The following is a 25,027-nucleotide window of genomic DNA, read 5'->3' as shown; positions in this document are numbered from 1 at the left end:
TTTTTACAATTTTAATTTTTTAATATTTGAATTTTAGAATTTTAAATAATTTTCTAACCATTTTTAAAAATAATTTTAATTTTACATTTTTCAATTTTAATACTTTATTTATATTTTTTTCAATTTTATAAAATTTTAATTAATTATTAATGTGACATATAAATATAATAATGACATGCTAATAATAAATACACATAAACCACAACATCAACACTCAACTTCTTCACCTGATCATGCTTGATACGTTAAAAACACCATACTTAAGCCATTTGCATTAAGCCTATCACTAACAGAGGAAGAATTATAGGCAAGTGTTGAAGCTTGTGCCCAAGATGCTCTGGGACGCTTAAGTTAGTGAAGGGGGATGTTATTTGATAATTTTGACAAGAGAAACTACAATGACCATTATTTACGAAATGAAATTATGCATGTGTTTTTGTTAAAAGGTGGCTTTTATTAATGTGAAATAAACATTATATCGTTTGAAGAAATGGTGTTTAAGCGTAACGATGGGCGAGTGAAGGTTTTAAATTTTTTTTAATTGTTATCTAATTTGCTGCAATTTGTTGTGGCAAGATCATTTCGAACGAGTTTATATTTTCGGTTTTTATTATCTTCAGTTCAATTTATACAAAATAACTGTTTTTATACAATTTTGAATAATTTCACGACTTAATGGGTCACTATGGATCTAGGTATGATTTAACGGCTTCATTTAGTGTGTAAGACACTATTTTCGGGCTAAAAAAATGAAGGACTACTGTAGTGTTGCGACATCGAGGAGTGGTGTCGTAACACTGGACTTTGAAGCCACATTTTTTTCATTCAAAAGGTAGTGTCGCGACACCGGTCCGGTGGGCGACGATTAAAAATTTTAATTATGGGTATTTTAGCCCACGCAATGTAATGTAATAATATTTTTGGGCTGCTAATCAACCCTAATTAGTTCAGATCATAAACTTTATAAATAGGCATGTTTAGCCTCATTTGAGGAGGTTTTGGTCAAGTGAGCCACTTAATTAGTTATTAGGTTTTTATTTTAGTTTGTATTTTCTTCCAATTTAGTCTTTTAAACAATTTTTGTTCTTGTTTAACTTGGATTTAATTTTGATCCAAGCTTTCAATTTAATAGTTTTTAGTTACTTTTTAGTTTCCAATTGCAACCGGAATTATCTTCGCAACTATTAAAGGAAATTCCGCTTTCACGCAAAAATCGACATCAAAATGGATTTACTTTCTTTTTCCCTTCTTTTATTTAATTTACTATTTTGTATGTTGAATATGAGTTTAAGGATTATTGCATCTAGATCCATGAGTGGTTAGTTTCCTTTGGGAGATTAATGAATGGATGCATGACTGATTAACGGATGAATTAAGGTTTAAATTATGTACGATTAACCTTAGGAAGTGATGACCCTAGGAAGTAATTTAGGATAAACGAGATCGAGAGATAAGTTTACCAAGTAAATCATAATCCATCCCGGTCAAGAAAGTGAGGTCAAGAGATAAACGTGCATTGGTCGATTAGTTAATTAGTTAGAGACTGAGAGGTAATAACTGGTTATGTAACACCCACACCCAACCCGTTAGCTGAATTCGGGTATGGAGCGTCACAACTGAACCGGGTTGATGTACACACTTAGAATTCACTATTTAAAATCAGATTGTATACCTATTTAATTAAAAAAATTCTTTACAACAAAGACACTCATTCTAATCCAAGAGTTCACTATATCAGCTTCGAACACTAAGGGAATTTCATAATTACAACGTAATAAACTCCAAGGCAAAGCCTCACATAATACCCCATTCCTATATGTATGACACCGTACCGACGTTTAATCCTTGAATTAACTCAGTCTGGCTTAGTCCCTTCTCGAGTTCCTTGGCACACACGTCTTGCAGCCATAGGTCGAACCCTTGTAAGTTCGGATGAACTTAGTGAGTTTCTACGTTACACAAAAATAGGCTCTATCTTATAGGGGTTTAAATAGAAAGATCTAAATATAAATAACTCTCTGCTTGTGCGAGTATATTTCTCTTAAACCCGAAATAGCGGGCTCTGATTTATTTTTGATCCTATCCATTGGTGAATAGATCGTTAGGCAATTTCCTCCTGGTCAATCCTATCAACCTTCAACCAGTCTTGACGGTTTCTCGTATGTCTCGCCCTCTCTACGGGCTCTATCCTTTCCTTTATGTATTTTCTTTCTTCCACTTATCCCCAAGGTGAATTCTTCTTTCCACCATGTACTTATAAGTTAGTCCCTTAGGTCTACCCTCCTAAAGGTCCTTGGGTATGTTTCCCTTAGTGATCATTTCAAATCTATTCAGTCTGTGACTGTAACACCCTTAACCCGTATCCATCGCCAGGATAGGGTTATAGAGCATTACCGGAGTTTACAAATTAATTTACAGATGTTTCATTTCATCAAGCATTTAGATTTATAACCAATCAAAATCAAAACATTAATGAGCTAACGTTGGCCAATTTAACTTATACATGCCATTATTACCAGAATCAAATCATCCAAAATTACCAATAGATAGTGTGATATATCTCCAACAAGCCTCCAACCCAATCGAGCTTTTGATAATCATTTCAATGCATCTAATAATTATACATATTGTCAATAATAATTCAATTCCAATAATAAAACACATATTTATATAATATTCATCACCAAATAATATTCACTTTAATTAAAATTATACAGAATGTAGTTCATACGAACTTACTAGGCTAAATTGCGAAATACCAAAATTTAGGGACATTTTGGTAATTTTCTATTTTCCTCAATTTTCACCCAATCTTGATCTAAATAAATATTTCATTCAACTTATTAATTTAAATAATAAAACAATTCATTTCATGCAATTTGGTCATTTTTGACATTTTACAAATTTACCCTTAAAGTTTCACATTTGTTCAATTTAGTCCCTGAACTTAAAACATGTAAATTAGCTATTTTAAAATAATCTCATATTAGCTAAATATTCGCATATATTTTTCCTCCTCCTCCTCTCCATTCCACATCCTTGGTATATACATAATACCACTATTTACTTGTTTACTCATAACAAGCTGCTCACTTGAGTCATGGTCACTAAATTAATTATATCTTAAGCTACAGAACTCCGAATTAAGATCCGTTAATTTTATATAAAACTAGACTCACATATATTATTATCATAAAATTTTCAGAATTTTTGGTTCAGCCAATAAGTACATTTTATTCTTTAAAGTCATCCCTGGTCTATTGTCTTACAATTTCGACCCTTTTTCACTAAAATTAATTATATCCTCGTACAGGATTCAGATGATGTTACCGTTTTTATATTTAAAATAGACTCATTAAGTATTTAAAAATATAAATTTAAGCCCCTAATTATTTTTCTCCAATTTTTATAATTTTCCAAAGTCGAATAGGGAACCGAAATCATTCGACCTTGTCTCACAAAATTTATTATATCTCATGATTTACAATTACATTACTTACACTGTTTCTTATATGAGAAACTAAACTCAATAATATTTAATTCCATATTTTTTTCATCCTCTAATTCGATTTCCACAATTTATGGCGATTTTTCAAATTTAACCTCATCTTTGTTGTCCAAAACTGTTTTAGTGCAAGATGTTGATTACTAAGTTTATAACTCTCTTATTCCCTTTCTCTATAATATTTCCCATCACTTTCACTTATTTTCCTTCACTAATATATCAAGAACATAAGACATTATATAAGAAAACTCTACTATAACATCATTTCCATGCTTTTCAATAATATCAAACTTAAAAATGTATTGAAATCTTGATGTTCTTACCTTGTTCTATTAGTTTCAAACTTTAACTTGATTTTCTCTCTCCTCCAGCTTCTATTTCTTGAATCTAACTTGATATTTTAGCTCCTCATAGTCTCCTTGTTATCTTTCTCTCTTGATGGATATGTAAATTTTTTTGATTTCTAAGTGAAAGTGGTGAGTATTTGGTGAAAGGACCAAATTATAAAGAAAGCAAAATTTTCTTTCTTTCTCTCTTCTTCCCACGTTGGTGCATGGGAAAAATGGTGAGATGGTGGCTTTTTATTTTCTTTCTTTCCACATATATATACTAAATAAAATAATAAAATATCATTAAAAAAATCAAATCAAATATTATAAACTAATATTTATTTATTTATCTAAAATATCTCCAACATCATCATTGCCTTCTAGATTTCTCTCTCCTTCTAATTGACCATTTTTCCCTTCATGATCTTTTAAAATTCCATTCTTGAGTCGTCACTCAATTTGGTAAAATTACGATTTAGTCCGTCATAATTCTTCACTTATTCAATTTGGTCGTAATTCATCCATTTTCCTTAGTTTCTAGATCATTCCACCCTTAAAATATTTGCACAATTGATCCTTCAAATTTTTCATATTTACACTTTAACCCCTCAAATTTTAAATATTTACTCCTGGGCAACAAAACTTTTCTCACTTTTGCGAATTAGTCATTTCTTGCATTAATATGTCATAATATACTTCCTAATGTTGACATAAATCAAAATTTTCCTTTTTGTCACTTTATTTCCTTATTTTACTATATCAAGTATACCTACTTTCTTATTGTAGTAATTTTCGGGATATTACAGTGACGGACTCCTTATCTTACCATAGCCTGCGGAATTAATTGTTGGCTTGGTACTTTCTCAATAATTTTCCCTTTGAAGAGGAATAGTGTTTACAGTCAAATCTATCATCCAAGCTATCCCTCTTTGTTAATGGATTCGACTAACCCCTCTTTTTTTCTTATGGACTAACCGACGTGCTTTCGATCAACCACTAGTATATGGGGCTCCTTGAGTAGCCCCTAGAGACTCTTGGTGACGGATCCTTTTTCTGTGATCCTCGGATAAACCTTAATTTGTTTGCCTATGCATCAAGCATTACTGGTACATCATCTCCCGTGACTATTTCTTGCTGGGTTACCACGCATATGCTCTACTGGTTTCCACAACTACTATTTTAGTTGTCTTTTTCCACTTTCATATGCTTCCTATTCACTAGTGGATTCCTTCAGCTCGCTGGCTAACTATTCCGCCCCATACTTCCACTTTACTTTTAACCCTTTTTCCTTGTTTGCAAAATTTCTCATGATTACCGTAATGATTCACCTCCTGTGTTTATTGTTTCGGCAAACTATCCTGTGTTTACTGTCTCAACGAATTACCCCATATTTCCTTTCCTAGTAAACTTTTTCGTGTTTACTATCCCGACGGACTACCCATTACCATAACCAATTTTTTATTAGATTTGATTGGGCATGTGTTTATTTTAATTGGTAAATATTTTAAAATTGAACTGAAGTTTTAGAAAAGCATGGGCTATTTCTTTATTTTGAGGTTGTGTTTGGGATTAAGTGAAATAATCTGCCTTGCCTCAACCTTGTGGAATATTATAAGATTTTTAAATTAGACTTGCGTGCTAAATTTTCAATATTACTTGTGGATTTACAAAATCTTATGCTGAGTATATGAACATATTAACTCCTACTAAGACACCCAAACCAAAGAATAAAAGTGTTGACAATATTTTCTTTATTTTTTTAATTTTTATGTTTGAATGTTTCAAAATGATATGATTCAAAGGTTGCTTCTTAATCTATATTTGTCGGACGGACCACTGTCATTTTCTGCCAACATGCCCCAACTACATGGCACAGCCGTGTCGTTTTCTCTCACAAAAGTCTCCTCCACTTCAAGTACATACAATCATTTTATAACATGAATATTTTCACATAAATTTCACCCTTGTCCAAGAAATATGCTAACCTATAACAAAATTCTCCTAACCGGGTCACACCTCTCAACTCAATAAATGCATCTTTGACTCATGATTGAATTTACAGCCCTCCAATTTTAGCTAAATACAATAATCTCAATTATATGAAAATTTGCCATGCTCAGATGGATTGATTGAATCTATCTGATATATATCATTCAACCAAGAAATAATTGAATTGATTAAGAACTCGTTCAACCGGCAAAAAAACATATATATTTATATATATAAACTAAGAAAAATACATCAAAAGAAATCAAATTTGGACTTATCTGTGAACCGAATGCCTGACAAAGAATAAGGATTAGGAATTATTTTCATGGAGCAGCACTAGCCACTTTTAGACCACAAGATGGAAACACAAATAGTGAATGCCAATAATTTCTCAAAAATAACTTGGAAAAAACAATGCAGAACCAGTTTTTACTCATCCGTTTCCAGATACTTTGAATGACAAGCAGCAAGAATAGCAGCTCCAATGCCAGAACCATCATTTGCAAGCTCGAGTACAACGGTTTCAGACACCTCTTTTCCGAGCAATTCATTTAGGGTGTTCTCCAAGCAATTACGGTATTCCGTATAGTGTTCATATAGTCCGCCGTCCATTGCTATCACCGTCCTTTGTTTCTCCCCTTCCCTCATTGTATCTCTTCCCATTTTCTTCAGAATACTTAGTATCCCGGCAGCCGAAAGACGTGCCCCGCGCGTTGCTACAATGTAGCAAAGCTCAACAATTACTTTTCTCATCTTCAGGGAGGTATTTGATATCTGCAATAGTGATGATATAAACAGGCAGTAAAATACACAACAAAAGTTTTGATGATCAAGAATCTGAAAGAACCAAGTTTTGATGATCAAGAATAAAATACACAAGTTTTGGTGATCAAGAATCTGAAATAACCTCAAGAATGTCTTTCAAGCGATTGGCTACCACTTTGAGGTCAGGGGAAGTGTCCTGATGCATGGCAGATATGATAGGTGTTCTGCAAGTTAACAAAGCTCAAAAATATTACTATTTTGCAGATCTTGAACACTATAGGAAATTGTAACTTTCATTATAAATTTTCAAGTAAAACAAAATTATTAACTATGTTACTTGGACTCTTCGTTTTTCTTAAAATAGCGTAAAATGAAATCAGATGTGCCACTAGGGATGAGAGGCTGTGGAGATTGGAGGTCCTATGAGATATTTCATTGCAAGGGCAAAGAAAATGTCTGATACCGGTTTTCTTATTTCGAACATGGAAATGAATAGCATGTGCACCAAGCTATTGCAGGGAAAATGTTAACCAATTTATAAAAATTAGAGTACAGCTGATGAACAATAACCAGAATCAAACAAAAGGAGTACCCGGAGTTTGAAAGAAAAGAAAAGATCCATAAAAAGCCAGAAGAAATTACCCCAATATAAACGGCACTTTAAGTTTCGGTGGAACTGTGTCACCAAAAAAAGCAGCTTCCTCAGCCATCCTACGCAAGACTTTACGGACTATTTCTCCCAAGTACATGCCAGATGTTACCTTCTCATAAATCTATAGCAAATCAAAGGAATATAAGATGAACAAATTCTGTTATAGAGAAAGCAAAAGCTAAAGGAATCAGAAGAGTATGAAGTTATGAACTTACCTGCTCACCAGGGTGTAAAGTCTCAGTATCGAGTTCATGATCGTACTCTGTTAGTGGAAGATGCGACGACTTAAAGTTACCCCACTCCGTATTAATGACCTTCACAAAAATACCAGCAGAAACTTTAGTTAACCTGAATAAAGATATAAATTGTGACATCAAGAAAGAAAGAAACGATCTCGAAGCTATACAAAGTTTACAAGAGAAATTAAAAAGATCAGCTAACCATCTCTCCTGATTTTAGCGGTAGACCATGCCATTTTGGTATCGCATGGGCACGTTCAACATATGCGGCATTTGATCCAGTACCGAGGATCACAGCAGCAACAACATCATTGTTGGTGAAACGACCTCCAGCTAGTGTCCCAACAGGATCATTGACCTGGTTTCAAAACGGTTGCAGTAAGGCATGGGAATTGGGAGGAGACTAACAATTAAGAAAAAGCAAGATGCTGAAACTCAAGCATGTAAAGGTCCACAACATGAACCCACAAAAGCTGAAACACGCATGTTAAGGCCTTGTTTTTCCATGGCTTTCGTCAATTTTGCTACCACGTCTCGGCCGACCTGTTAATTCAGCACCCAATAACAGTAAAGAAATATAAGTCAATGACAAAAAATGGTACATTCCTTAAAATTTGAGAAACATTAATGCATAATAATTATGAAAAGAGCGAATGAGCAATTAGCACCGACTGTTTCTTCTATAGAGAAGCCTTTTGTCCACCTAACAAGTGTTCCAGAAGAAATGGATGATTGCAACACGGGAAATGAGAAAGTAAAACCAAGTTCCCTCTGCCTACCGGGACGTAGTTCAAAATCCATGCCTTCTTGAGCTACAAATTTTGCAAGTTCTGCTACAATAAAGTCAAACAATGCCTGAAATCAAGATCACCTATCATACATTAGAGACCTCCATATGCCTCAACCAGTTTCCCTTCATCTATCGAAAACAGAAGCACTTACATCTGAAGTCCCTGTCATCAAACTCCGAGGAATTGACACCTCCTCAAACTGTTTACTGACGATACCACGGCCCTTCCCTCCCAAATGCAGTCGTAACACACGGAAGTTAGTTCCACCGAGGTCCAATGCATAAAACAACCCCTTTTCATTCCTTATTTAGGAAAAGAAAATATATAAAAAATATTTACAATCTCAGATGAAACATAAATTTCTAGATGTGCATCTATGTAAAGACTCCAACATGAACTTGGTCCTACAGTCTCAAACCACACAGACAACCTCATATTAGCTGATTCGATAAAATTCCATCTAAGACTCAGCTTGGCTGATGGAAAATACTCAGGCGTAAGTATATAAACACACACATTTATAGAAGCAATATATGAACGAACATTGATATTTTATACATGTTATGTTAGACATAAGTGAGAAAACACCCTATATTTGAATCCAATCAACAGCAGTAAATACATAACCATTGATGTTTATAAACGAAGGAAAGAAATTGAAATACCCAGTAGGTAAATTGTCAACATAGCTGATGAGCATTTTGAGTTTGCTGCCACCTTCAGAGGCAAGGCCCGCATGCATCTCTACAAGCATGGCATCAGCCACTTGTCTCAGTTTCGAAATGGGGGTCGCGCATTTCTCTTCGAACTCTTTCACTATCTCCATTGCTTTCTCCCACTTCCCTGACTTCTTCATTTTACGATGAACCACTACCGCTGCTGTCACTGCTACCGCTACCCCACATACCACCGCCACCCTAACTGCAACCTTCCCCATTTTCCCACCCCAAAAAAAGGAAAAAGAGAAGATCTTGGAAATTTTAAATGGGAATTCTGGGTGTTTTCCGACTCAAATCAGTGAATGGTCATTGAATCTATATTGGTTTACAATCCGAGCAATGGTGAGTTGGTGACCTCCACTTCATTCTTTGAACTTCAATAACAAACAAAAGTCCGTTCATTGATAGAAAACAATTCTTTGACTAATTCTCTTATATTTTAAGGAGAAAATAAACCCTATTACAGAATGCCATGAGTACACGTGTGTGTGAAGAACAAGATAAAAAGTTCAGTTGCTTAGTCAGATGTTAGATTCGGTGGGCCTACTTCGTGTTATATTTTATATTTTTAATCTATAATATTCAATGGGATTATATCATACATAATACCTGTATTTTGGCCAAATGTTCAATATTATACCATTACTTTTAAAATTATTTATTTTGATACCTAAAGTATTCACAATTTAATGCCAGCAAGACAATCAACAAAATTTTGATACGTCCAAATTTTTATCTAAATTTATTATATTATTATCTAAATTTATTCCTTTTAGATTTTTCTACAATTAAATTGATGCTTGTCTAACTCATGACACCACACCGATTAGAATGTTTAAATTTATACTATTATTTAAACTCTGATTGAGTTGGTGCCATCCTTAATCGGATCACCAACTCGATTAGGAAAATTATGAAAATACCCTTCCATAAATAAAATAAATTATATTATTCAAAGGTACTTTACCAAAAAATAATAAGAATATGCGTAGGATGAGAATTAAGCCCAAACAAATTGCATTAGTAAATGCTTTAATATACCACTAAACTAAAGCTTTATTTTGATAGTTTTATATATTTTAATTTTATTATGCACATTTTATTACTTCCATCAAGTGTATATATTAATAATATATTTGATTGAGTTGGTATCAAAAGTTAACTCGATACCGACTCAAGATTTAGGACAACACAATGATGAATAATTTTATTTATTTTTTAATTTTAACATCGTAAATATTTCATGTGTTATTATTAATTAGTTTTAAGCCGTACATTTTATTATTTATTGTATGTTATTTTAAATACACATTTGTGTTATATATTTGTGGTTTCCACTCGCATATGCGTGTGGTAGGATTCCTAATAAATGTCTTGTGAGTAGAGGTGAATTTAAAATTTTTTTTTTATTTTTTTTTAAAAATCCAAGCTCAAGCATAAACCTAGCCTCATGCCAGCGAATAGTTCATTTCAATATTTAAAAAATAATAAAAATATCGTTATATTTAGATCAAATCCAACTCACGCCTTAAACAAATTAGGTAGAACCATTTCAAACTTAGGTCAACATATAAAAAACCCTGCAACTCTAAGAAGAGAGACAAGTAAGAGACTCTACTAAGATAACTTCCAAACAACCACCATTCGTCAAGGCTAACAGTTGTTTGTATCTTTGGTGGAAGATTAACTTATTTGTCTACTAAGATAACTTCCAAAAAAACCTTAAAATGTGAAGCACACACACCCTTTATGATAAAAGAAAAACTTCATAACTTGATTCAAGTAAATCTTATATTTTTATAATAAATAATTTATTCCTACATATTACATAAGCTTTGCAAATGAAAAAAAGAATTCCATCTGAAAGAATAATAAAAGACTAACAACTTGGATTCAATAAAAGTATAAGGATTTATTTTGAAAATAAAAAGAGCTGCAAAACTCACATGTGCAATATAGAAATGGCCCATGCAGGTTTCGAACCTGCGACCTTCGCGTTATTAGCACGACGCTCTAACCAACTGAGCTAATAGGCCATATTCTTCAGGTTGCGATTTTAATGACTTAGTACTTTAAATAATCTTTGTTTATTGTAATTTTGAAAATTTTAAAACGTACAAGAAATCGTGTGCGCAATTAAGTGAAATTATACTTAGGCCAGTATCCTTTCACAAATTTTTAATTTCATTTATTATTTACTTTTTGATAATCAAATACATACATTATACGTAAAAAATAATTGTGAATCGGCAAAAGGGCATAATGCCAATTTTGGTTGGGCAGAGTCAGGTGAGCTTGGTCGCAGGTCGCTCAATCATAAATAATAGTATAATTGTTCAGGAGATCATTCATTCAATGAGAATCCGGAAAGGATGGATGACCATTAAGGTCCACCTTGAAAAAGTTTACGACAGAGTTCGTTGGGATTTCTTAAAAGACACTCTTCGTGATGCAGGTTTTCCTCGTCACTTAATTCCTCTCATCATGCACTCTGTTTCTACTTGTACTATGCAGATTCTATGGAATGGTCCTATGGATGAAATTGTTCCTTCGAGAGGTGTTCGCCAGAGTGACCCCTTGTCGCCATGTTTTTTTCATTTTGGGGATGGAAAGACTTGCTCATAGGATCAATAAAGCGGTTGCCGAGGGTTTTTGGAAACCTATTAAGTTGTCCAAGATGGGCCCAAGATTGGATAAGAAAAAATTAGCGCTGGTGAACTAGAATGATGTTTGTCAACCATGCCGGAATAAGGGACTTGGTAACCGTACTAAATGAGCAAAATATGGCTTTTTTTGTAAAGCTTGGTATGCAATTGGTCACTAAATTAGCGCTAATACCATGTTTTTCGAGAAGCCAATGACGCAGCGGACTTCATGACGCGCATGGCCACCATGGAAGAGTTTACTCTGAAAGAATTTGCTCAAGCCCCGGTTGGAATAATGCCTGTCCATCTAGGAGATAAATGAGGTGTTACTAGGGATCGTTTGTTCTTACTAGTTCTTAAGCCTATAGTACAGGGACTCATCAGATGGTTTAACTAGCTAGATTGTGTTAGTTGAATTTAAAAATTAATGTATTTTGTATGCTAACATAATTTTAAATTTGAAATATTTATATATTCATTTAAATTTAAAATTATATTTTTACATATTTCAAATATATTGTTATATTAAATAGTAAATGAAGTTCATGTGAAAGGTTACTGCTCTAAGTGTAATTTCACTTATTCAAGATTTGTTTTACATTTTTAAAAATTCAAAATTAAAACAAGTAAATGATTGGTGAAACATCAAACATAAATCCAGGTCATTTACAGTACTATCGTTGCACAAGTAAGCTCGGTTGGTTAGAGCGTCGGGATAATAACGCGAAGGTAACCTGCATTAGCCATTGTTTTTATATGATTTTTCCACATAGTCTTTCGCTTCTGGGCTTGTGAGTTTTGCAGCAGCTCTTCTTAACTCATTTGGGCTTTTGTTTTCTTCGACTAAACTATTTCAAACATAAATCCAAGTTTTAAGGCTTCTTTCTATTATTTCAGATGGATTTCGTTTTATTTTTACTTTGAAAGATTATTTAGGTATAAATTATGTATTATGAGTAGTTAAAAATATATAACTTTCTCGAATAAAGGTTATTGGGGTATTATTTTCCTAAAATGTTTAAATTTTATATCCCTATAACATCTATCATATTTCGACTTCATTATATATTATAGTCTTTTTCGTTTGGAAATTTAAAAATATTTAAATCTCAAATATTATTATAGGTGTATAACAATTAGTTCTCTCTAACATTCAAAATTTTGATAGAAAAATTAAATCGTTATAGAGGAAAGAGAGTGTAATATATATAATACTATTAAATATTAAAATAAAAATAACATCATTTTTAAAAAAAATTAAAAATAATACAAATAAAAAAATGAGTTTAAATTAATTGTTTACATGTATTAAATGTGTTAAATTTATGGTTAAACTAATTTCAACCCGGCCCGGCCCAACTCATTATTGTTATGTGTACCTCTCTGCCCAAGCCCGTTAATATTTAATAATTAATATTTGGCGAAGATTTCTTTTATTTTTTATTTGTTCTAAAATAGGTCACGAAAATGCGGATCTCCATTCTACCGTTAGACAACGGCTAGCTTATCCAACGGTTCAAAAATACAGTGCACTTTAAATTTTCAAATACATCTCTCCCAACGGTCACCAGATTTCATTTTTGTACGTTCTTTCTTCCTGATCTGCCTCCGCATTCACAAGCAAAACAACTCCAAAAAAATCATTTCCAATCAAAAGCAAGAAAAAGATGAAAGGTTCTGAGAGAAAAGTCTCTTTCTCGTCTCCTCCTATCAAATCATATGCTTCTCCCAATGGTAAACTCTGACTCTTTACCTGTTTGTTTTGTTTGTCCCCCCCCCCCCCCAAGCAAAGAACATTAAGTTTTAGTCTTTGAATTCGTACTTGTTTTGATTTGTTTAGTTTGGGATTTTTAATAGGTTCGGATGAGAATGATAGAAGCAATCAGCAAATGGGTTTGAATCTGCAAACACAGAAGAAGCAAGCTGGGAAGACTTTCATGTCACCCACCATTTGTGCAGCTTCAAAGGTCAGTTTCCCAAGAAAGAAAGTCTTAGCTGAAAGAAATGAATCTCTAGGATCCAATTCCTCCAATACCCATTTCTCCAAATCCCCTTGTCTTGATTCTAAGCCCTCCCCAAAGATCATTTCTAAAGCTTGCCAGAAGAATTCCCCAAATCTTGATCATAAAGTCGCTTCTAAAGACCCTTCCTCTCACAACACACCCTTATCTTACAATTCCAGAGATGGGACACCCTCACCAGGTCCTTATGACCCATTAAACAATTACCTTTCCCCAAGGCCTCAATTCCTAAGGTATAATCCTAGCAGGCGAAAGGAGATCTTTTTACGCCTTGAAATGGAGGGAAAGGAAGGAGATGGTGGAGCTGATACTGTATCTAGTGACAATTCTTCTTTGGCCTCTTCTCCTTCACAAGAAGATGAAGAAATCGGTGACGAATACGAGAGTCTTTTGGAGCAAGAAGATGAAGAATCTGACACTGAATGCGAAGAAGAGGCAGAGGAGGAAGTAGCATGGAGTTTGAGAGGAGTGTTGAAATATTTCCTTTTGTCGGTTGTGTTATTACTAAGTACATCATATATTTCCTCCATGAATTCCCCCGTCTCTGCACCAGCTTTTGAGTCCCCAATACTTGGTTTTCATAATCTCTCCTTTGGAATAGGTGAGGGTTTTGAGGTTGGATACAAGTTCTTGGATGGAAAACAGGAGCATTTGGGTTTACTGAGCTTTACCCAAGCTATTGCGGATGAGGTAATTGAGGAAGAGATGACAGAAAATGCTAGCATGGGACACATTGTTAATGTTAGTTTGGAGCTAGAGGATAGAATTGTTGAAGCTGAAGAGATGGTTGAAGAAGAAAACAAAAAGGCATGTGAAGAAGAACTGATTATGATGGAAGAAGCTTCTGAGGAACTTGCTGAGAATATTGAATTGCAGGAGATAGAAGAAACTGGGGAGCAGATTGAAGATGTAAAGGAAGATGGTGAAACACATGATGTTATTGTAGAGGAATTGGTGGAAACAGGAGAAGTTTTTGATGAGATGGTAAGGGATATTGAGCAGCAGGAGCAGCAAACTGCTGAAGTGGTTGTATTCTTACAGGGTGATCATCAAGCAAGTCTGTTGTCTGAAGGAACAGATTCTTCAGAGGAGATAAGGGTGGTTCCAAAGGAAACCAGTGACATGGTTCAATCCCAAATTATGCGATTCAGGAATGCAGTCAGTGTGCTGGAGAAGTGGAGCGAATCCCTTGCTCTAAATCTTCAGGAAGTGAATCCACTGAAAGGGCTCAACCAGCGCATGGGGACTGAAGTATTTCTCAAAGTTGCGTTTGGGGTTTTAACAATTTCTGCCATTGTTGCATCCTTTGCATTGGGATCCAACATTAGGCGAAAGGGAACTGCAGCCTCAAAGCAATCATCTCTGGTGGATAAGCAATCAACCCAACCAGCAGTGAAGGAAAAGCCAAGTTTGCCGCTTCCAGTTGAAAGAGAGGAGCCAAAAGAGCTTGCCATTCCCAACACCATGCCTTTGATTACCTCGGCGGTGGAGAGCGGAGCACCTTCAGTTGAGTTGCTGGCTGAATTCGAGGTCGGCGTAATAAGTAGATCACTTAAGAGTTCTGCTATAAGCAGCAGAATGAATGATGAAGTGAGTAGCAGCCATTCTTATTCTTCAGAGAAGGATTTGGGGAACAAGGATCATCAACAAGGTTTCTCAGAGATGTCTGCTGTGAACTCCACTTCATCTGAAAGATCCACTTCATCTGAAAGATCCACTGCCAAGAAGAAACATTTAGGGAAAGAGTTGGGAAGCAATGACTCGGTATGTTTTTCATTCAACTATATTTAGCATTGTCATCTTTGATGAGACTGTTTTGCATGTTTCAGATTCATTTTATAACAATTTTGTTCGTTTGTTGTATGCAACAGGCAGGAGCGAAGGGAGAAGGGAGGAATAAGGAGGTGACAACTCCACTGAGGCGATCAGCCAGAATCCGAAATCGTGCAGACATTGTATCCCCATGAAGGCGAGAGTGAAGAGTATAATTTGAATATTTTTGGGCATTATCAGAAACAGCATCTCTGTTGTTTCATGTTCCAGAAAAGTAATGTAACGAAGGTAGAATTAGAAATTGTTCTACTCTAATCTTGTAGGAAATGATCATTATAAAGGCTGACATATTGTTGGTCACTTCCAATTTTATGTTAACAATCAGTTTATCACCTTTATCTTTGGCGGATGTGCAATGTGATAGGTTCATGAAAACCAGATTTTCCCTAGCCAAAAAATATTTACATTAATCTCAATTGAAGTTCCAATTTATAGAGCTCAATTGGTTGCTTTAATAGCAATTAAATCCTAATCATTCATTTGGTAACTTGGCAAAAGTCTTTCTTTGAGAAAAGTAATGTAACGAAGGTAGAATTAGAAATTGTTCTACTCTAATGTTGTAGGAAATGATCATTATAAAGGCTGACATATTGTTGGTCACTTCCAATTTTATGTTAACAATCAGTTTATCACCTTTATCTTTGGCGGATGTGCAATGTGATAGGTTCATGAAAACCAGATTTTCCCTAGCCAAAAAATATTTACATTAATCTCAATTGAAGTTCCAATTTATAGAGCTCAATTGGTTGCTTTAATAGCAATTAAATCCTAATCATTCATTTGGTAACTTGGCAAAAGTCTTTCTTTGAGAATCAATTTAGAGTGATGTTTTTCTTTGCCGATTCCAATTTTGCATTAAGTAACTCTGTTATTGTGGAAATCATATTAGTATGTTCGTTTACATCAAGAGCATAATGAAGCTCAAATGCAAATTGAAGTAAAACTTCAGGGGCAAAGTCAAAAACTATTTTAGAGAGGGCCGAAATTGAATCATAAATTTTTGAGAGGTCAATGTGTAGTTTTATTGAAACCAATATGCAATTTTACCATTATTTTTAAGGGGAGTAAAAAACAATTTTTCCATTGCATAATTTATATATGGTCAAAAAATTCTTCTGCCCTCTTTTGTGCCTCTTTTCATGCCCTTCCAATAATATTTTGATTATAATATTTTACACTTAACAGAGCTTTGCTGTTACTCTAAACCTTGTTAGTAACCATTACAGCTAAAAGAAAAAAAAAGTCTGAAAGGTTGGAGAACCAGCTTAGCACTGTGCTGCTGAGCAAAGGCATGAATGTCCCAGTTCTGACAAGAGAAAGAATTATACGAAACATAGATATTATCCCTTTTTCAATAGTTTAATATCACATTAGCAATTTTATCCTCAATTTCTAAATTTTCATTTGAATTTAATTTTTTTAATATAAAAATATTGACATGACATTAAACTATTAAAAAAATACAGATGACATAACGTCACAGTCTTTTCCCTGCCTCACAATACTCTTTAAGATGCTTACAACATTTTCAATTTAGTTATTATTTTATATATTCAAAAACTTATAATTATAAAAATAAAACAATTATAAATTATAAAATTTTTAAAAAATACAAGTGAGTGAATTCTTTTTTAATAGATTAGTAATATTATCTTTTACTCTTCAAAACCATTCATTTTTGTAAATAATTGACTTCATTTTGGTAATTATATTTTTCGGTCTAAAAGTGAAACATTTGATGAGAAATTGAAACGGCTCGACCAGATTGGAAACTAAAACCAAAGTTTCAAGTGAAGGTCATTGAATAGCAAAAACAAATCACAAAGAAGAAATTGAAAATCTTAAGTTTGGGTCCAACTTTTCTCTCTCTTTTCTTATAAGAAATCAAAGCAATTGAAAGTAGCGACAACATGAACAAAATCCTCTTTTCATATTTCTACTTAAGTAGATAAGTAGCTATTCATCATTTAATGTTAAAAATTTTAGTATTAAAATTAAATAATCTTTTAAAAATTAATATTTACTTTTATCAAACAACATAATTATATTCGGTATTTATATTTACTAATTTAACAAATAATTTTCTAATATAAACTCAACATTTATAAATTTTAGCAATAAAATTCAATACTTAATTTTTTAGCACTTATATTTTCAATTTATCAAACATACTCTAAGTTGTTGGGAAGACAGATGTAACAACCCGTTTTTCAATGGTGTTAGGAATAGTGGTTTCAAGACCACAATTCCAGAGGATAAGTCAGTAAATATTATTATTTATTATTTATGAGTCAAGTATATTGAAATAGTGAATTTTGATCTGATAATTTTTATTAATTGGATAATTAGTTAAATACAAGTGGTTCCGTCCTAAAGTCAAATGATTTTTGAAAATGAGATATCGGGACCTCGTTTCTGTAATTTGAGGTTGTAAACATTTAATAAACATATTTAAGAACTCGTATTATAGGTGAATTACATTTTTTCCCGAAAATTTTAGTGATTGGATGGTTAATTAAAGTATAATGACTAAATCGTAAAAATAGTAAAAGTTAATCACTATAGATTTTAAATAGCTAAGGGTCAAAATGGTGAATGGATCATTTCAAAATTCCAAGCGGTGGTGGATCTCATTAAATCTCATTAACTTTTGGATTAATTGCTATTAGGCCCTAATTAATTAAGGGTTAATTGAAATAAAGTTTGATTAATTAATAAAAGGATCAATTGAGCAATTGGATCATTTGTATAAGTCTAAACGGCAATGGATGCCAATTGTATCCCACCAATTTTGCTAATCATGTTTAAAGTTTAATTACTAATAGATTAATTAAAGTTTAATTTAAAATATCTTAATATTTACAATTTTACCAAGCTATATAAATATAGGTTTGGATGGACGGTACAGTGTGTTTAGCTTACTTTTTGTCTCACACTACAATATCGCTACAGTATCTAATCTCACCATCACCGTTGTTTTTACACTAACTATAGGTAAACACACATGTAATATCTCGAAAATTACTATTGTAATACCCCGAAAATTACTACAGTAAGAAAGTAGGTATCCTTGATAGTAAAATAAGGAAATAAAGTGACAAAAAGGGAAATTTTGAGTTATGGCAACATTGGGAATTATATTATGACATATTAATTCAAGAAATGATTAAATCGCAAAAGTGAGAAAAGTTTTGTTGCCCAAGAGTAAATACTCAAAATTTGAGGGATTAAAGTGTAAATACGAAAAAGTTGAAGGACCAATAGTGTAAATATTTTAAGGGTGGAATAATCTAGAAACTAAGAAAAATGGATGAATTAGGACCAAATTGAAAAGGTGAAGAATTTTGAGGGACTAAATCACAATTTTACCAAATTAAGTGATGACTCAAGGATGAAATTTTTAAAGATTATAAAGGGCAAAATGGTCAATTAGAAGAGAGAAATCTAGAAGGCAATGATGATGTTGGTGATATTTTAGATTAATTAAATAAATATTAGTTTATTAATATTTTAATTTGATTTTTAAATGATATTTTATTATTTTATTATTATTCTATTTAGTATATATATGGAAGGAAAGATAAAGAATCTTCATCTTCTTCCCATGCATCCAACGTATGAAGAGAAAAGAAAGAAAGAAACTTTCTTTTCTTTACAATTTGGTCCTTTCACCAAAAATTTACCATTTTCACTTAGAAATCAAAAGAATTTTCATATCCATCAAGAGAGAAAGATAACAAGGAGACAATGGGGAGAAATAGAAGCTGGAGGAGAGAGAAAATCAAGTTAAAGATTGAAATCAATAGGACAAGGTAAGAACATCAAGATTTCAATATATTTTTAAGTTTGTTATTATTGAAAAAGCATGGAAATGATGTTATAGTAGAGTTTTCTTAAATAAAGTCTTATGTTCTTGATATATTAGTGAAGGGAAATAACAAAAAGTAATGAAAAATATTATACAGAAAATGAATAACGAAGTTATAAACTTAGTAATCAACATTTTGCACTAAAACAGTTTTGGACAGCAGCAGTAGGCTAACTTCGAAAAATCACCATAAAATATGGAAATTGAATTAGAGGATGAAAAAAAATATGGAATTAAATCTTATTAAGTCTAGTTTCTCATAGAAGAAACGGTGTAAGTAATGGAATTGTAAATCATGAGATATAATAAATTATGTGAGATAAGGTCAGAATGATTTCGGGTTCCCCTGTTCTGACTTTGGAAAATTATCAAAAATTGGAGAAAAATAATTATGGGCTTAAATTTATATGTACGGGGAGATAATTAATTTTTAGTGAAGAAGGGTCAGAACTGTCAGACAACAGAATAGGGATGACTTTAAAGAATAAACTGTACTTATTGGCTAAACCAAAAATTCTGAAAATTTTATAGTTAGAAGATATGTGAGTCTAGTTTCATATAAAATTAACGGATTTCAATTCGGAGTTACATAGCTCAAGATATAAATAATTTTGTGACAATGACTCGAGTGGACAGCTTTGAATGAACAAATAAATAAATAGTGAAATTATAGATAATGTTACATATAAGCATGTTATATACATTAAGGATGTGGAATGGAGAGGAGGAGGAGGAAAATATATGATTATTCAACTAGCATGAGTTTTCATTAAAATGACTAATTTGCATGTTTTAGGTTCAGAACTAAATTGAATAAAAGTAATATTTTAAGGGTAAATTTGTAAAATGTCAAAAAGTGACCAAATTGCGTGAAATGAATTTTTTATTATTTAAATTAATAAATTGAATGAAATATTAATTTATATCAAGATTGGGTGGAAATTGTAATTTTTCATGTTCACAATTCAAGTTCGTAATTTGAATTATATTATTAGATGATTGAAATATATATATTGGATTGAGAAATTGATTTGAATTGTGAACATGAGAAATTGCGAATTGAATGAAATGGAAATGAAGCTTTGAATTACATGAGTAAATATCGGGTCTCGTAGGCCCTATTTGTTATGAATATAATATTTTGAGGATATGTAGTAAAGAATTATAAAAGCACGTTAATAATTTGAAAGTTTTAATTCGGATGAAATTTTGTAACTCGGTTTAATACGTATGCAAATGTATGTCTTCTAGTAATGCCTCGTACCATATTCCGGCGTCGAATACGGGTAAGGTGTGTTACAATGTGACATCGCCAGATTCGGTCATAACGTTTAGACCGGGTTTGGGGTGTTACAACACCACCCAACCAAACCCATCCTAAGTTAATTAAAGAAAAAAATGACATATTATCATCATGTTCTTCAACTTTCTCTTCCATATCCAAATGTAAGAAACAAAAACAAGGGTTTGGGTTTCAAGCTTTAACTCATCAATTGGTAAGTCAATTCTAGTCCCTTTTTTTGTAATTTTTATGTTTTTGAGATCGTTGCAACAAGGTCCAAGTAACTCATATCTCTATTTTAAAAACTGATAAAGATTTCTAAATTTGTCATTGATGTTAATTGAAGTTTTTGAATATTTATGGTTGAGTTTGAAGCTTTGATGGAAAACAAGACTATTTTACAATGTGATTTTTGTTAGTTTTGAACATAAGGACTAAATTGTTAATATCTTGAATTTGACATGTAATTTTTGTAATTTTTTATAACAGGAGGTTGTAATTGGATATATTTGAAGTTGGTTTAAAATTTGGAGTCCAAATTTGGAAGTTATGATAAGTTTGATTTTAAGGATTACATTGAATAAAATGTAAAATTTGAGAATTGAATCAAATTGAAATGGATTGTTGCGAAATGGTATAATGTGAGATTGAACCCCGATGAAATTAGTAAAAGTCTTATATATGAGATTACGGGTTATTGCCCGCAGGTTTCAAGCTCCAACATATGTTGTGAACTCGAGAATACAGGTATATTAAGCCCTGGCCAGACTATTTGTTGTGTAGGTTCAGCCCTAACAGGTGACTAGGCAGTATTATATGATTTGTGTAGGTTCAACCCTAACAGGTGATCAGACACTATTATCTGATTTGTGTAGGTTCAACCCTAACGGGTGACCAGGTAGTATTATCCGATTCGTGTAGGTTTAACCCAAATAAGTAACCAAGCACTATTACCTTCACCTATGTACAGAGTTCTTTTACGAAGTTTCATCGAGTAATATTGTAAATGAAAATGTGATGATATGCCATTGAATGTTGGCAAATATTATATGATTTGGAAATAAGATATAATTTGGTTTGAAAGGAAAAATGTGAATGGATGAGATTATAGATGTGTTTGAGCTCAAAGCCTTATATGTTAATGATGTTGTTTGAATTCTTGATAGGTGTATTTGTATTACATAATGATTTTTGTATGTGAAAAGAATTTGAGGTAAGCAAATGTTTATATTGTATGAGCTTACTAAGTATTTTAAATACTTGTGTTACTACTTTTTTGTAGATTTTGGACATTCGAAACTTGTCGATCGGATCAACAAGAAGCACACACCTATCGTTTCTCAATCTGGTAGATTTTTTATGTTTTGAACTTAGTTACTTGTGGCATGTACATAGGATGTTTTGGCTTGTTAAGTGAAGGAATATGTTTTGGTATGTGACATTCGGTTTGATGTCAAATTTAGTACTTTGAAGCTTAAAAGAAATGACAAAGTTTAAATGATGTTATGCATATGAATTAGCAAGTGCTTGTGCTTTGGCGTTGTTGAGTTTGAATATATGTTGGTGCCAATGAGGACATATTGGTTGAATGTTTAGATGGTTATGTAAATGGATGTTTTAGCTTTGACATGTATATGCTTTGGATTAGGTTTGAATGGTATGAATGGCAATTTAGGTCACCTTGTAGGATTGGTATGTTCCTTGCACAAAAAGGGTTATATATACTGCACATAGTCTACCACACGATCGTGTATCACACATAGGTAGGTGACACGATCGTGTGCACTATTTTTTTAGGATGATTTTGGTTTCACACGGTCCCAATTAGTTACACAGTCGTGTGACCCTGGATGACACAGCCTGACCACACGACCGTGTGGTAGACTATGTGCAGCATTTATACCCTTCTTTTTGTAAAAGCTTCAAAATAGTTCTAAATTGATTCCAAGTCAGTTTAAGAGCTCTCATAAGCTTGATTGAGACTCGGTTTTTGTGTGTAATGCATGTTAAACATAAGACTTGACTTGTATTTATTGATTTATTGAATGTTCTTGATGAATATGTATGAGATTGTTCTGCTCACAGTTATAGCATCCTGTAGTTCGGGTCTTGCAACTGGATCGGATAAAGAGTGTTACAAGAGAAATATTTATTTATTTAGTTGTAAACTGAATTTAGAATAAGGATAAAATTTTGTTAAATGTAAACTATTATATCCATGAGTAAAAAGCTTATTGGAGAGCATGAAAGGAGGGGGCAAAAAGGAGAGGAATTCTGGTACGAAAACACCACTGTGCTCAAAAGAAGATAATTGACTTATTAACAAGTTTAGACATTTAAAAAAATAAAACAATATAGGACCCCCTTTATTAGATGTCGTCAGGCCCTTTTAATTCCTCGAAGAAAAGATCTGTGGATGTGTATCACATAAAGCTGGTCAGGTCATGCTCCGCATTTGGCTTGGGAAATAAAGTCGACATATTTCTGAACATTTTCTAGGGAATATAGGCGAAGCATGTCCATATTATGAAAGGGCTTAAACAGCAATGGATGAGCCTCATCCACAAGCTCCTTGGGCGTTTCTATAATCTCCCCACTAAAAGAGAAGAATGCAAGGCTATATCTTTCCTTTTCAGCTTCCACTTTCACACGATGGATTGGAGAGTGTATTCTTCCATTGCTCCATGCCTATTCAACATAACAATCCCATTCATTAATCCCATTCATTAATTTCAATCATCTTTTCAATTTGAATCAATAACTTGTCTATATATCCAAGAAAACTTCATTTGTATTTTATTGCTAAAGATGAAATTTTTCATTAACGCCTAATCTTAAATTTGTTTTATTTTATTCATTTTACTTAAACTAAGTTATATTTTTACTTATTATTGTAACTTTTTTTTTAAAAAAAAGAGTAAGAATTATGAGCAGGAACTAACCAAGAATGCATCGCCTGCCATGACAAGGAACATAGAACCAGAGGGCTCAACGCCAATCCAATCACCATCCTTTGTTTTTATCTGTAGACCTGCAACATCATTATCATGAAGTATGGTGATGAAGCTCTTGTCAGTGTGATCGGGACTTCCATTTAAGTCACGTTCATCCTCATGGGGCACCCTATATTTGATGAGTCGAAGAAGATATTCAGTAGATTTGACGTGGGAATCGTAGTACTTCCCTACACCATAGCTTTCAAACACCATTTTTTTCACCATGCGATCCAGTTCCGACACCAGCTTCGCGTACGCATGTATTCTCCCACTGATTAACCATTTTCAAACAAAAAAACTGTTAGTAAATCATGCTCAAAATATGGGGTTTGAACTGTGAAAAGAATGAGACTGTGTATAAGAGTATACCAGAAAGTGTTGTTCCCATTAGGCCACATGAGATTGGTGAAACTTTGAGTTGCTCGGAGAATGGTGGGGTTATCAATGCCCATGCTTTCAGAGAGAGGCATGGAAGGGTGTTGAAAGTAACCAAAATAAGGTTTATCGGAAGTGTTTTGAACCTTAATTTGTGTAGGAAGATGGAACAATTGTTGCAAAGAGAGGAAGACATCATCCTGATGTCGTAAAGAAACTCTGTCAAATGTTGCTAAGAAGCACCCGTATTGCTCGAACGCCACTCGAACGTCTTTGCATTTGGAGATCCAAGCCTGAGTACCAGGCTTGGAATTCTCATCAAAAAGATCAATGACGGGTAGCTTCATAGCAGCTGACTGGTGTGCCATTAATTTCTGCTGGGAAATGCAAATATATCTGGCGTTATAGATAGGAATTTGTTGTAATATTTGTTGCATGGCCTAACCCTGGATTTGATTTACTTATATAGACGAGGAGGGGGGTGTTAACGCTTGCATTTATTATTAATTAAAATAATGTAAAGATTGTTAATGTGAAATGAAATGTTGGGCGGGTTAGAGTTGGAGGATAGTTTCCTGTATTTGGGTGCCGCCCCTTGTATATGTGAGGGCTGTTTTACCGCCTATCCCTCAATGAATGGAGAATTAGCGATACGTAACATTAAAGAAATGTTGCTGACTTTCTTTAAAATATTAGACTCAATCTCCGCCCAAATGAAAAACTAGATTTCATTATCAACGAACCAGTTCGGTACTACTTGAACCGACTTTTATTGTTTATCTCTAAATTGATTTCAAAATCTTTATTCCATTAATTTGGATTTAGTACACCTAGTTCATCCAACTTACTCTTCTGTTGCAGGATTTTCCATTTTATCCAAAGAAGTTTGTGAAATATACTGTTTAGAGTCAGCAAATTTACGGTTTTATTTCTTGGCTAAAATTGGAAAATATCACTTTTCACCTTCTAGGATTTATAAAATTGTCAAATTCTAGTTTGGCCTGCAAAAAAATTATAA

The 25,027-nt window shown here is 33.1% G+C and overlaps 3 protein-coding genes and 1 non-coding gene across 4 annotated transcripts; 1 reads left to right on the top strand and 3 right to left on the bottom strand.

Moving 5' to 3' along the window:
• Positions 1-6,033: 6,033 nt before the first annotated feature.
• LOC105774979 (hexokinase-2) lies at positions 6,034-9,207 on the bottom strand. The gene is made up of 9 exons (XM_012597534.2): positions 8,936-9,207; positions 8,422-8,572; positions 8,152-8,334; positions 7,948-8,022; positions 7,682-7,837; positions 7,456-7,554; positions 7,231-7,361; positions 6,731-6,812; positions 6,034-6,597 (listed from the first exon to the last, which is right to left on the bottom strand). Exons 1-9 carry the CDS (start codon positions 9,205-9,207, stop codon positions 6,253-6,255), a joined length of 1,494 nt encoding a protein of 497 aa, XP_012452988.1. The 3' UTR covers positions 6,034-6,252.
• Positions 9,208-10,951: 1,744 nt separating this feature from the next.
• Positions 10,952-11,025, bottom strand: TRNAI-AAU (transfer RNA isoleucine (anticodon AAU)). The gene has a single exon. It is a non-coding gene; the product is annotated as a tRNA-Ile (tRNA).
• Positions 11,026-13,200: 2,175 nt separating this feature from the next.
• On the top strand, positions 13,201-15,820 carry LOC105777684 (hypothetical protein). The gene is made up of 3 exons (XM_012601053.2): positions 13,201-13,368; positions 13,492-15,419; positions 15,527-15,820. The coding sequence occupies exons 1-3, from the start codon at positions 13,302-13,304 to the stop codon at positions 15,620-15,622; spliced, it is 2,091 nt and encodes a 696-aa protein (XP_012456507.1). The 5' UTR covers positions 13,201-13,301; the 3' UTR covers positions 15,623-15,820.
• A 7,112-nt stretch (positions 15,821-22,932) lies between these two features.
• LOC105775945 (2-oxoglutarate-dependent dioxygenase AOP2) lies at positions 22,933-24,425 on the bottom strand. Its single transcript, XM_012598431.2, has 3 exons — positions 24,004-24,425; positions 23,581-23,905; positions 22,933-23,326 (listed from the first exon to the last, which is right to left on the bottom strand). Exons 1-3 carry the CDS (start codon positions 24,375-24,377, stop codon positions 23,081-23,083), a joined length of 945 nt encoding a protein of 314 aa, XP_012453885.1. The 5' UTR covers positions 24,378-24,425; the 3' UTR covers positions 22,933-23,080.
• Between the last annotated feature and the right edge of the window lie 602 nt (positions 24,426-25,027).

Source organism: Gossypium raimondii, chromosome 10 (genome assembly GCF_025698545.1).
Source record: "Gossypium raimondii isolate GPD5lz chromosome 10, ASM2569854v1, whole genome shotgun sequence".
NCBI lineage: Eukaryota > Viridiplantae > Streptophyta > Magnoliopsida > Malvales > Malvaceae > Gossypium > Gossypium raimondii.
This window is presented reverse-complemented; position numbering and strand designations above follow the sequence as displayed.

Coding starts and splice junctions, on each gene's coding strand:
- LOC105774979 (XM_012597534.2), bottom strand. CDS start 9,207: ATGGGGAAGGTTGCAGTTAGGGTGGCGGTGGTATGTGGGGTAGCGGTA. Junction 8,335..8,421: donor TGATGACAGGGACTTCAGAT/GTAAGTGCTTCT, acceptor TCTTGATTTCAG/GCATTGTTTGACTTTATTGT. Junction 7,362..7,455: donor CTTTACACCCTGGTGAGCAG/GTAAGTTCATAA, acceptor GATTTGCTATAG/ATTTATGAGAAGGTAACATC.
- LOC105777684 (XM_012601053.2), top strand. CDS start 13,302: ATGAAAGGTTCTGAGAGAAAAGTCTCTTTCTCGTCTCCTCCTATCAAA. Junction 13,369..13,491: donor ATCATATGCTTCTCCCAATG/GTAAACTCTGAC, acceptor GATTTTTAATAG/GTTCGGATGAGAATGATAGA. Junction 15,420..15,526: donor AGTTGGGAAGCAATGACTCG/GTATGTTTTTCA, acceptor TGTATGCAACAG/GCAGGAGCGAAGGGAGAAGG.
- LOC105775945 (XM_012598431.2), bottom strand. CDS start 24,377: ATGGCACACCAGTCAGCTGCTATGAAGCTACCCGTCATTGATCTTTTT. Junction 23,906..24,003: donor AATGGGAACAACACTTTCTG/GTATACTCTTAT, acceptor ATGGTTAATCAG/TGGGAGAATACATGCGTACG. Junction 23,327..23,580: donor TGGCAGGCGATGCATTCTTG/GTTAGTTCCTGC, acceptor TATGTTGAATAG/GCATGGAGCAATGGAAGAAT.